A 12904-nucleotide genomic window follows, 5' to 3' on the forward strand; every position below is an offset into this window, starting at 1 on the left:
AGTATAGAGTGTGACCTGGCAAAGACTGCATCAGCATCGAAGCATTCCAGTGTTGAGTTTGTATCTGTTCTTGGGCACCATGAGCGACCTCATTTGAACTCTTCTGTCAAGAGAGTTAATTTGGAGTTGGAATGGCTGCTTACGTCGGGTGCAGGGTCACACAATGGTGCAGTTCCTGTTGATTCTCTCAGTAAGTGGGATTATACTAGGTTATGGCCTTCACCTCAACAGGAAGGGGAAGGGTAAACTGGCTGGGAAAATAGCAGGAAAGTTAAAGGGGAGAGGCACTGTCATGAGTGATAAAATACCAGCGGTTACAGGGTTCAGAAAAGACCCTCTTTTAGGATAGCGAAGACAGAAAGAAACCATAATTTAAGAGAGGTTAGGACTGAGACAAACCTTCAGCTTGAGAAAGAAACCAAAACACATAATTATAGCTTATTACATCAGCATAAACAGCTATTGGTTAAGAATTTACAACAGTCAGCAGACATTTTAACTCTACCCAATTTTAACTCAGTCAGTGTGAAATGTCAGCTATCTTTATTGCATCAAAATATTCGAGGACTGAGAAATAAAATTAATGAATTAATTATCTGCATAGATGAATTAGAGTCTTCAAACCCAGCCAACATAATCTGCCTCTCTGAACATCATGTGACGACTGGTATAGAACTTTTAAGTGGTACAGGGTTTAGGTTAGCGTCTCACTTTTGTAGATCAGAAATGGAGAAAGGAGGAGTTGCCACATTCATCAGGAACTGTCATAAATTTAAGAACATAGACATTCATAAATTTTGCCTAGAACAGCATATGGAAGCATGTGCAACAGAAGTAAAATTTCACAAAAAATCCTTCATAATATTAACTGTATATCGAGCACCTGCAAGTAACTTTAATCTGTTTGTAAACCACCATGAAGCTGTACTGTCCCATTTAACAACCAAAAACAAAGAAATGGTGGTTGCTGGTGATTTCAATGTAGATTTCCTTAAAGACTCTCCCAATAAGAACTTATTTGAGTTAGTAACACTATCATTCAACTTAATTCCCACTGTAAAATTCCCCACTATGTTAGCCAATTGCTCACGAACAGCCATTGATAAAATCTTTATAGAAAAGTCCAATGAACAAAATTATGTTACAAAACCAATAGTCAATGGCCTCTCAGACCATGACATGCAGTTCCTTCTGTTAAATGTTAATACTGAACATGATATAAAATCTGTTACATCTGAGCTCAAGAGGGTAATCAATAAGCCAAAAATTGATTATTTTAGGACACTCATGAGAGACATTCACTGGACTGATGTTTACAGTGCTCATGGCATGAATGAAAAATATAACACTTTTGCTAATAAAGTGCTTACCTTATTCGAACACTTTTCCCCCAAAACTTACCAAGGTTAGAGCAAAGTCTACAAAGAAGCCATGGATTACTCAAGGAATAGAGGTATCTTGTAAAACAAAAAGAAAACTTGTATCTGTCAATCCGAAACAGTTCCGATGTTGATGCTATAGCACATTACAAGAAATATTGCAAAATATTAGAGACTGTAATACAGACATCAAAGCAAATATATTACACGGAAAAGATAGTCATATAAGATAACAAAATAAAGACTATGTGAGATATAGTGAAGGAGGAGACTGGTAGAACCAGACATGAAGAGGGACAAATAGCATTAAGAGTAAATGATACATTGGTGACAGACGTGTATAGTGTTGCAGAACTTTTTACCAAACATTTTATAACTGTTACTGACAAGATGGGGTTGTCAGGTTCTGTAGATGCTGCTATGGAATACCTCAGACCAGACATTTCAAGTAACTTCCATAACATAAATTTGACCCTCACTACCCCAGCAGAAATAATATCCATCATAAAATCATTAACATCTAGTGGGTATGATGAAATATCAACAAGGTTAATTAAAGAATGTGATTCTGAGTTAAGTAACATATTAAGCTATCTGTGTAACCAGTCATTTATCAGTGGAACATTTCCTGAATGGTTGAAATATGCTGAAGTTAAGCCACTGTTTAAGAAGGGAGATAAAGAAATAGCATCAAATTTCTGTTCAATTTCACTTTTGCCAGCATTCTCAAAAATTTCAGAAAAAGTAATGTACAATCGGCTTTATAACCATCTTATCTCAAATACCATACTGTCAAAGTCACAGTTCGGATTTCTAAATGGTTGTGATATTGGGAAGGCTATCTACACTTACAGTGAAAATGTGCTTAATTCATTAGACAAAAAATCGCAGGCAACTGGTATATTTTGTGATCTGTCAAAGGCATTTGACTGTGTAAATCACAATATCCTTTTAAGTAAATTAGAACATTATTGTGGTGTAACAGGAAATGCTGCAAAATGGTTCAAATCTTATACCTCTGGCAGGACACAAAGGCTGTTATTAGGAAAGAGACATGTATCAAGCTATCAGGCATCATCCAACTGGGAACTAATTACATGTGGGGTCCCACAAGGTTCCATTTTAGGGCCCTTACTTTTTCTTGTGTATATCAATGACTTTTCATCAGTAACATTACCAGAAGCCAAGTTCGATTTGTTTGCCAATGATACAAACATTGCAATAAATAGTAAATCAAGTGTAGTCTTAGAAAGGTCAGCTGATAAAATATTTGTGGACATTAATCACTGGTTCCTAGCCAATTCTTTGTCACCAAACTTTGAAAAAAACACACTACATACAGTTCAGAACTTGTAAGGGGTGTCCCATGAGTATACGTCTAACATACGATGACAAGCGGATAGAAGAAGTGGACAGTGTTAAATTCTTGGGATTACAGCTTAATAATAAATTAAACTGGGAGGAGCACACCACAGAACTGCTGAAGCGTCTTAACAAATCTCTATTTGCAATGCGAATTGTGTCAGACATAGGGGATATAAAAATGAAAAAGCTGGCATACTGTGCTTACTTTCATTCCATGTCATACGGGGTTATTTTTTGGGGCAATTCATCAAGCTAAGCTAAAGTTTTCCGGGCACAAAAACATGCGGTAAGAGTTATATGTGGTGTGAACTCGAGAACATCTTGCAGAAGCCTGTTTAGGGAACTAGGGATACTAACTACCACTTCCCAATATATTTATTCCTTAATGAAATTTGTCATTAAAAATATATCACTTTTTCAAACCAACAGCTCAATTCATGGAATCAATACTAGAAACTAGAATAATCTTCGCAAGGATTTAAAGTCATTTAGTCTTGTACAAAAAGTTGTGCATTATTCAGGAACACACATTTTCAATAACTTGCCACCGGCCATAAAAAGCTTAACAACCAATGAAAATCAGTTTAAGAGAAGCCTAAGGATTTATTGGTGGCCAACTCCTTCTACTCCATTGATGAATTTCTCAGTAGAACCAACTGATTTGTGTGTATGTATATATAAGTACAATATAAAATCTGCACAATTTCAGTGCAGTAATGTGTTCATTGTAAATATGTGTGTGTGTGTGTGTGTGTGTGTGTGTGTGTGTGTGTGTGTGTGTGTAAGTACAATCTAACTTGTGCCCCAGTTCAGTGCAGTAATGTGTTCATTGCATTGTAAATAAGTATTTAGTAGTTGCATTACAAGTTTATTACTTTATAAATAAATTTAAAAAAAACTTTTTTATTTTAAATTCAGTGCATTAGTATTTGTAAAATGACTTTCAATAGTGTTCATTAAAAAATGACGATCATTCCACTTGGGACCTGTGGAATGGTACATTAGCTTATTTGTTTGAGTTGTAAATATTTGTCATGTATTGTTGTTTTTCTGACATGTTCTACATCCTGGAGGACCTCCTCACTACAGATCAATTGGAATGAAAGTAAATCTAATCTAATCTATTAGTATCAGAAATATAAACGTGCCAAATTGAATGATTCTTTTTGATACACCCAGTATTATGGAAATACTCTGTGAACTCATATGGGAATCCTTGGAGGGAAAGCAACATTTTTTCCATAAAACATTATTGTGAAAGTTTAGAGAACCGACATTTGCAGCTGACTGCAGGAGAATTGTATTGTTGCCAAGGTACATCTCGTTTAAGAACTATGAGGGCGATGTAAATTAGCAGTTGTATGGAGGCATATAGAGATTCATTTTTCCCTCACCCAACTGCAAGGCGGTGCTGTGGTACAAGGTAACCCCTTACAGTACTTTATGGAGTATATACGCACGTTGGTTGGTTGATTTGGGGGAAGGGACGAAACTGTGAGGTCATCGGTCCCATTGGATTAGGGAAGGATGGGGGAGGAAGTCGGCCGTGGCCTTTCAAAGGAACCATCCTGGCATTTGCCTGAAACGATTTAGGGGAATCACGGAAAACCTAAATTAGGATATGAATTGCAGTTCTGGTGTTATTCTGATGACGATTCACGGCAGCGACCAAAGACATTAACTAAACACATCAGATGAATTCGCAATTGTGGACAATGACTGCCATCAGCTGTGGAATGGAATGACGACAATAAAAATTTGTGGTTGACTGGAACATGAACCCGGTTGATGACATATGGAAGTTTGGGTCTGGCATGAGTAATGCATGGATAGCCAAATGGTAAGGCGACTGCTCGCAATAAGTGGGAAATCCGGGTTTGTGTGCCAGTCCGGCACAAATTTTCATTGCCGTCATTCCATTCCCAGTAGTCATTATTTGCAATTGCGAATTCATCTGGTGTGTCTAAATTAGGATGGTCTGATGTGGGCTTGAACCATCATCCTCCCAAATGCACGCATGTATGTATGTAGACGTAGAAGAGCTGACGAACAGAATGGATAGAGAAAGAGGTCATAAGATGAAGATCAACAAAAGTACAACAAAGATGATGAAATGTGGCATAATTAAATTAAGTGATGATGAGATAATTACCTTTGGCAATAAATTCCTGAAGGTAATAGATGAGTTTGTGCTCTCTGAGGATAAAAAAGCTGATGATGAAAGAAATAAACAAGGTGTACAATGCAGACTTGCAATAAGAAAAATCGTCTGAGGGAGGGAAAAATGTAACAAACAAAAAAATGTAAGTATTAGGAAGGCTTTCGTGAAAGTATTTGCAGTTACACACAATTAGATGATAAACACAGACAGGAAAAAAATAATAAGTTCTGAAATGTGGTTCTACAGAATAATACTGAACATCAGATCAGTACATCGAACAACAAATAACGGGGTAGTGAATTGAATTAGGGGAAAACGCAGTTTATGGGACAACTTGACTAAATGAACAGATAGCTTGTTAGGACATATACCAAGGAATCAGAGAATAGTTAATTTGGTACTGGAGAGAAGTGCATGGGTGACATGTACAAATAGAAGAGGGAGACCAAGGCTTGCTTACAATCAGCAGGTTCAAATGAATGAAGGTTGGAATAGTTATGGAGAGATACAACAGAGACTTGTGCAGGATAGACTAGCATGCTGCATAAAACCGGTCTTTGGATTGAAGACCCTAACAACAATGTCCATAGTGAATGGCTTAATACATGACAGCAATAAAAGAATTATCAAAGCAAATTTTATAGAGATTACATTTTTAACCTGTGCAGTTATGGTGGCCATAACTGCTGTATAATTATGTAAAATATTCCGAATCTGTCTCTGTCACCAATAAAATGTGTGTTTTTTACATTTGCATTTGTTTTTATTCAGTTAAGGCATCAGTGGTCCACAATCAAATATATTTACAATGTTCATTTTGGTCAAAACTCTAAAACGGTAGTTTGCTAAGCAACTGAAATGAGACTTTCATTCATTGCATTTTCATCTAACTTCTGCTTGCAACTAGAAACATCATTGGTCAAAAACACTAGTGTCATACACAAGAAAATGTGGAAAATTTCAAGACGACAATTTCAGATGTAAGTAGGATTACACGAAAATGCAACTAAAAATCACACTTCAATAGCTTAAGAAACTAAGTTTTTATCTAGAATCAAAAGCAAAACTGTAAATATGATTGTCGGTCGTTTGGTATCGATGTATTAAATGAATAAAACTTGATGTGTACAGTAAAAGAAATATGTATTTTTAGTGATTGCAAAGATGGGTCTAATATACCCACATGTTAAGCATTCATAAATAATGTTTTTAAGGCACCTAATAATGCTAGTTCTACAGTTGTGTTTGATATAAAGTTATGATCAGCTATTGAGTAGTTTGATTATAAAATAGGAAGAAGATAAAAATGTTATCTAGATGTATAAAGCTAAATGCTTGTGAAACAGGGTTGTCTTACCCTTTCTGGCACTTCCAAATCATTATTCTATAATCTTATATAAAATGAACAATCCATTCTTTCCTTTTAATTTCATCTATTTAGTTTCAAACAATGGAAAATCCAGTATGGAATAACATCAATTAAATGGATGGATAATCAAAATTACAGGCCGAGTGCAGCCTTGGTAGCCACAGACAATGGTCTTTTGGTTGTACCTCTTCTCTATATGGTGAGTGTCGGCTATTTAGTTCCCTTAACCAAGGTTCTTGGGTAATGTCTCCTACTACTCCTGAACCTTTAACCCCACAAGGTTCTTTCACCCTCGAATCTTCTCTTCTGCCTACAGAAAGAGCCAGAGCAGTTCCTAAATCTGTTGATTTCGTCTTTCTGAACATTTCCTCCCACTGCCACACGTCATGTCAACTTTTCAATCTGTATAACAAATATTTCTGTTCACTGATTACGTTTCAAAATTTGGGCTATCGTAACTGTGTCATGTGAACTCTCAATATAACTATTATCAGCACTGAAAGATCTTGTTTCAGGTACATGGGTAAGAAAACTATTCCACAGACTGGTCTATGAAAGACTGAAACAAGACCAGGCAATTTATTTTTAACAAGGCAAAACAACATTTGTTTAAAATACCGAAGGTCCAGATACGCACACATAAGAAAATGTTCATTTCTTACCCGTACTACTATATAAAGAGAAGTCTGTGTTCAATGTTGTTACCAAAAATCTCAAAAAGTTCTTTCACTAAACTAGTTCAAATTTTTACACGATACGGTAATACACGTTTGGAGGAATATAGGCTACATATTCTTTTTAACTGACCTTCTTTGGCTTTTTGCATGATGCTCTTTTAAACATTCTGACAGCAATAGGCTACATTTTTTTTTTAATATTAATGATATACATACATACAAAAAAAATCTATACTACTACTAAAGACAACCCATTGTTTAACCAAAAATCTCAAATAAGTTCTTGACCAATTTACTTCAAATTTATACACAATACTCTAATAAACATTCAGATGGTCATGGGCTATATATTTTTTTAAACAACAATGTACAGTTTCTCAATTACAACTAACTGCTAGGAAGGAAATGGTTTGCTATGCTGGGCTGTGAAAATGTGAGGTTTCATTTTCTTTCTTACAGTCAGTTTTGGAGGAGACCAAACAGTGAGGTCATCAGTCTCATCGGATTAGAGAAGGACGGGGAAGGAAGTTGGCCATACCCTTTCAAAGGAACCATCCCGGCATTTGCCAGGAGTGAAATTTGGGTAAATCACAGAAAGCCTAAATCAGGACAGCTGGATGCAGGATTGAACAGTCGTCCTCCCAAATGCAAGTCTGGGGGGGAGGGGGGGTTTATTTTTGTTGGGGTGGGGGGGCAGAGCTCTGGTAATTTATACACAAAGGAAAGCAACAACAAGATACATTCTTATTGGATACGATACTGACTGTAGCATCAAGTTTGGTAACAGTTACAAAATGGGCTTCCCCTTTCATTTTCCATAGTTTACATATCATATATGTAATAATATGCATCGGAATACTCATCAAAGACTTGTCCATTATCTAATATCTGTTTTCTGAATTTTCCTTAAAGTCTTGATTTCAATGATGAAAAGTGCATGAAATATAGCAAAGTGTGTTAAATGTGACACAAACATTATGCTACACATCAGTTTTTTACAATAACCTTTATTTCACTTTCATATTTGCTGGTTGGCCCAACTCACAACCAAATTATAACATTCCAACTTAACCTAGACCTCACATTATGCAACAGATTAGTTTGTTCGGCCACAACATTCAGGAAGGGTCCAATATCATACTCTTAGTCTCAAGTTGGACTCAGATTTTTTTATTTCAGGGAAAACTGTAGAAGGGTCTTTGAGTAAAGACAGTTTCAGTGAAGGCCTAGACTAATATCTGTTACTGGTATGCCATGTTTTGTTGTTTTATTTGATGCACCACAATGTAGAATGAAATACTTATACAAAGAAAAATATCTGGTGGTCAGTCACTGAGGAATTATCAAGTCTATTAATAACGTAAAGTTAACTAGTATCCAAGCAACAGAAAAGCATGTAAACTAGTACCCGAGCAAAAGAAAAGCACTTGAAAAGCACATTTGTGTGACATACTGAGCTAAGAATACACTCCATTAATTTTATTTATTTATTTATTTTTTGCTGGGTCTTTCTTCACTTGTGCATTTGTCATTAATGGAGGTAAGGTTATGGAATGTCCATGCTGCAATGAAAGTAATGGGAGGAGTAAAGCCTGATATCTTCTCAGTCTTGCTTAAGAACCTATTGATGACTCATCCTTCATACAGACCTTTTGATGTGTTTTCTCTCTTCTCCCACATTTTGAAGAATATAGTTATTTTGAAAACAAAAACATTTGTTTTTAAATGGTTATGTTTTAAGTTCACCATAATCTATCATTCACTTGATAACTATTCTTTTCCTGTTTGTCATTCCCTGCAAATTCTGTTTTCACCACTGAAGGAAAAAATGTCTCAAATGTCAGTCACAGAAAATTTTTAGGCATACATATTAATGAGGATCTGAAGTGGGAGATGCACCTTACCACTCTAAATATTAAAAAAAAAAAAAACTGAAAACACTAATGTATCCTGTTAGGATTTTCACAAAAAATACAAGCTGGTAGCAATGTACCATAGTAGTATACAGAAATGACTGAAGTACAGCATATGGCATTTTTTTGGGGGGGATTTCCACAACCTAATAAAAATAATACAGAAAAAGATTAACAGGGTGATAACAGAAGTTAAATGTAGATATTCCTGTAGACCCCTTTTAAACGGTCTGAAAATATTGCCTCAGCCTTGTTTGTTTCACAACAGCGAGCATATTTAAAAAAAAAAAAAAAAAAGAAAAGAAAACCTATTCAGACATAACTATGATACATATACATTTGAAACTAGGCAGCTGAACCTAAAGCACACACAAAAATAATAAATACAAACTTGAGCAAAAGGGGAGTGCATCATACTGATATTATGTTACACAACTATATGCCTTCTTACTTAAAATTTCTTTCAACAATACATACATTTAACATAAAGTCAAAACAGTTCTTGCTGGACTACTGCTTATATCCTGTCTGTGAATTTCTGAATCATCACAATACATAACCTCTTTTACCAAATACTGTTAATTATGTACTGTGTCACTTCACACTATAATTTACTTTGTATTTATCATGTAGTCTCACTTAAAAACCACTGCTACCATGTGCAGAAGGAACATAATAAGCCAATTTATATTATTATGCACTACGTTTGTGGTGACCACAATGATTATTTTAATCATAAATTAACTGTTTACCCTTGTCGTCCTATATCACGTGTACAAGCAATGTACTAAAAATTATTCTTCGACAAAGTAAAAATCACTCTCTCTTGGCAGAGAGAGAGAGAGAGAGAGAGAGAGAGAGAGAGAGAGAGAGAGAGAGAGAGAGAGAGAGAGAGACGAGGGGGTGGGGAGCGGGTCGAATGAAAACTTACACACAAAACAGGAAAAGTAAAGATGACCATCTCAACTGGTAGACTTGGTGCAGATTCGTACCACAATTTATGCTGTCATGTATTTTGCTTTCCAAAGAATTTGGAATATTTATACGCACATAGAACATTCACATGTTACAAAAAATATATATAAATATTAAGAGATCAGGAATATTTGACATATATTAAGTTCTGAGCACAAGCATCATACCTCCTGGAAGAGCCTAGAAACTTCACACACCAAACACCGACCAGGTTGTTCACGAAACTGGCAAACATGTTTTCCTGCTAAGAAATAATCTCGCAGTAAAGGTGTGTGAGTTAATGCTTGTACAATGCAGTTCATAAAACATGTATTGCCTAAGTTAATTAGGCCTCTGAGACCTGTGGAATAACACAGTTAATGAGAAAAATGACTGAACATAAGCATGTAACATAAGCGAATATCTGTGGCTTGACACAAATTACTACACATCAGCAATGCTATTTTAACAAAGATAGTTCCCCTTACCAGTCGCAGAAGTATTTGTAAACCATATTATTGTCATAACATGTCAAGTATAAAGACTGTGCAAGTCAGATGCAGATTAGAGCAAGCGAATAATATCTTACCAATGGTTGTGTCCTCTAGTATATGCCTTCTGTGCGGGTTATTTCGCAGCAGACGGATATCATATGCACTCGGTTCCCATGGTCTGTATGGTACAGACAGCCCAATTCTCTTGAAAACTTGTGCATCTTTCTCTAGTGCTATACTAGATAATTCCTTATCATAAATATAGTCGCCACAATGGAAACACATCACCATTCCATAAGTTAGTTCCACAGCTGTAATCATAACATTGAAAATAAGTATCAGTAAACTGACAAAACGGCTAGGGTCTTTATACCATACTAAACAGGCCCGTAACGATTCCTTACCTAAGAAATGTTTTTTCACTTTCGCATGTTCCTGCATGTGACCACGTACAATACACCCAAAATAAATACAATGCAAGCATGAATGTAACCGAGGCCCACCGTACTTGCACACCGTACACTGACTTGCTATTGCCTGTATACAACAGAAATTTCATTATTTTTCTGATAGTACGAATGCAAGAAATTGGTACCCAGAGATAAGGAAGAAACTGCTGCTCACTATTTAATGGTATATGAGAGAAAAATTATTTAATCTTCTACGAATAACGTATAATGAACAATTTCATACACAATTTTCTGAGTGACATTCCGTCACGAACGCACCTTTCTTCTCCGGGCCTCAGCTGACGAGCACGCTACGAGGCAAGAATACACTATTTTGTAAGCCTTGGTTCCCTTAGAAGCTTTAAAACTTATCAGATGAGTGCATCCATTTTCGCTCATCTCCAAAATGTCCCAAAAATTTAAATGGACACAGCTTGCAATTGTTTACATGCAGCTTGCGACCACCGTCTTTACCTCGCCCGGCGAAACTTAGCCATTTCCCCCTCTAATGACGAAAAGCGGAACTTGTTGTCACAACTTACGTTTTTACTAGTTATTAACTAAGCTATGTACATAAATTACATAAAATATAGATGTATCATTGGCACATGGGTATGAGAGGTGAAACGTTCAATTTATTTCAATGATATGCTTTGTATTAGTAAACACCACATGTGTGTAACGTTCTCAGTCACCAGCGGTCACATTACAGGAAAAATTGTACTCATGTCTGTTCCCCCTAATTATGAGAAAAAAATTGTACAGTTCGTCACTTTAGATGTAAATGTCTGTGATACATCAATTATTTTATCGTACAGAAGATCATGAAAGGGATAACGAAATGCGAAAACTTCTTTCTCCTTGAGATAACCAAAAGGTCTGTTAGTTCGCAATTTCACTGCAAGGTGGCTGGTACAGCTGCTACCGGGCTATACGCGCGAATTTTAAAGGGAAGCGTAAGCAATGACTGTACATGAAAACGACGTAATTTGGACGCGCACGAACATACGACACTATTTATTCGTGATGATGTGAACAATCAATAGTAACATTTTGATGTCATATTAAACCGCATATTAAAGAGAATATTTGTGGGCCTGGACGAGAAGTAACACTAAAACTATTGCATCAGACCTATTTAGCTGAATTTAAATCCATTTATTTATTTATTTTATTGACAGAGAATCGGAAAACTTATGAAAAAGTGGTCAACAGACGGATTGTTTGACTTGTTTACTATATAGTACTGCCTCATCTCACACGGGTGATGTCGTAATCGGTTTCGACTTATTACCACAGTCTAAAATAACTGTGTTGTTACCATGTCAGAGATCATGAAATATGAAAAGAAGGGAGATAGCAAAATACCAGGAAACTAAATTACGAATTAATTTCTATACACATCTATATGTACGGTACTTGATTACATAATTTAGTAAATCGTCAATCGAACTTGCCCGGGGAGGCACTCACAGTTGTAAACACATTTGCGTTCTGTTCGTTGGAATTGACGGCTTTCAATTAACTACGTAATAGCATAAAATTGGCTAACTATTGAATCGTAAATTTAATATAAAAATATTCACAATATGAAATTGATTGTGACAGAAAGCCTTCTCAAAGTGGAAATTACTAAAAAAATTGCAATTAAGTATGTTGTGTACTCCGTAGATAACGCTAGATGTGCTCGGACGTCTGCAGTGTAGCATCGCCTCTCTTACTTCTAATACACATCAAGCTTCTTTATAACCATCATTAATTTTTTTTTTACTATTTTACGATCCGAGAATGCTTTATTTCAAAATCAGTTTTATAGTGTGAAATTTTTAAACTTGCTATTTAAGTGTTACCAACTTTGTAGTGTTACGTAGAAAAGTGCATCCATTTCCAACAATCAGAGAGCAGGAGCGTCTACACTGTATATTGTGAATGTCTCACCCTCTCCTGCTCAGATGTAAAGGTACGATGTTACTTATTCAAATACGGTACATACAGTTTCATTTGTCATTTAGTTTCCTGGTATTTTATTGTCTTTCTTTTTCTTTTTTTCATCGAATAATGACCGTAGCCTGAAATGTACATTAAAATAATCACAAATCATTCATTGTTTTCCCCTGCAGAATATACATTACGTTACATAGTG

General features: G+C 35.8%; 1 protein-coding gene across 1 annotated transcript in view; it reads right to left on the minus strand.

Moving 5' to 3' along the window:
* LOC124777569 (ubiquitin carboxyl-terminal hydrolase 22) overlaps positions 1-11640 on the minus strand; it is a 137384-nt gene extending 125744 nt beyond the window's left edge. Inside the window, exons 1-4 of the mRNA XM_047253025.1 lie at positions 11041-11640; positions 10717-10849; positions 10408-10623; positions 10007-10179 (exon numbers count right to left, since the gene is read on the minus strand). Coding sequence (XP_047108981.1) covers positions 10007-10179; positions 10408-10623; positions 10717-10849; positions 11041-11160 — 642 coding nt within the window. The 5' untranslated portion in view covers positions 11161-11640. The remainder of the gene's footprint in view (positions 1-10006; positions 10180-10407; positions 10624-10716; positions 10850-11040) is intronic.
* Between the last annotated feature and the right edge of the window lie 1264 nt (positions 11641-12904).

Source organism: Schistocerca piceifrons, chromosome 2, assembly GCF_021461385.2.
Source record: "Schistocerca piceifrons isolate TAMUIC-IGC-003096 chromosome 2, iqSchPice1.1, whole genome shotgun sequence".
Lineage (NCBI taxonomy): Eukaryota > Metazoa > Arthropoda > Insecta > Orthoptera > Acrididae > Schistocerca > Schistocerca piceifrons.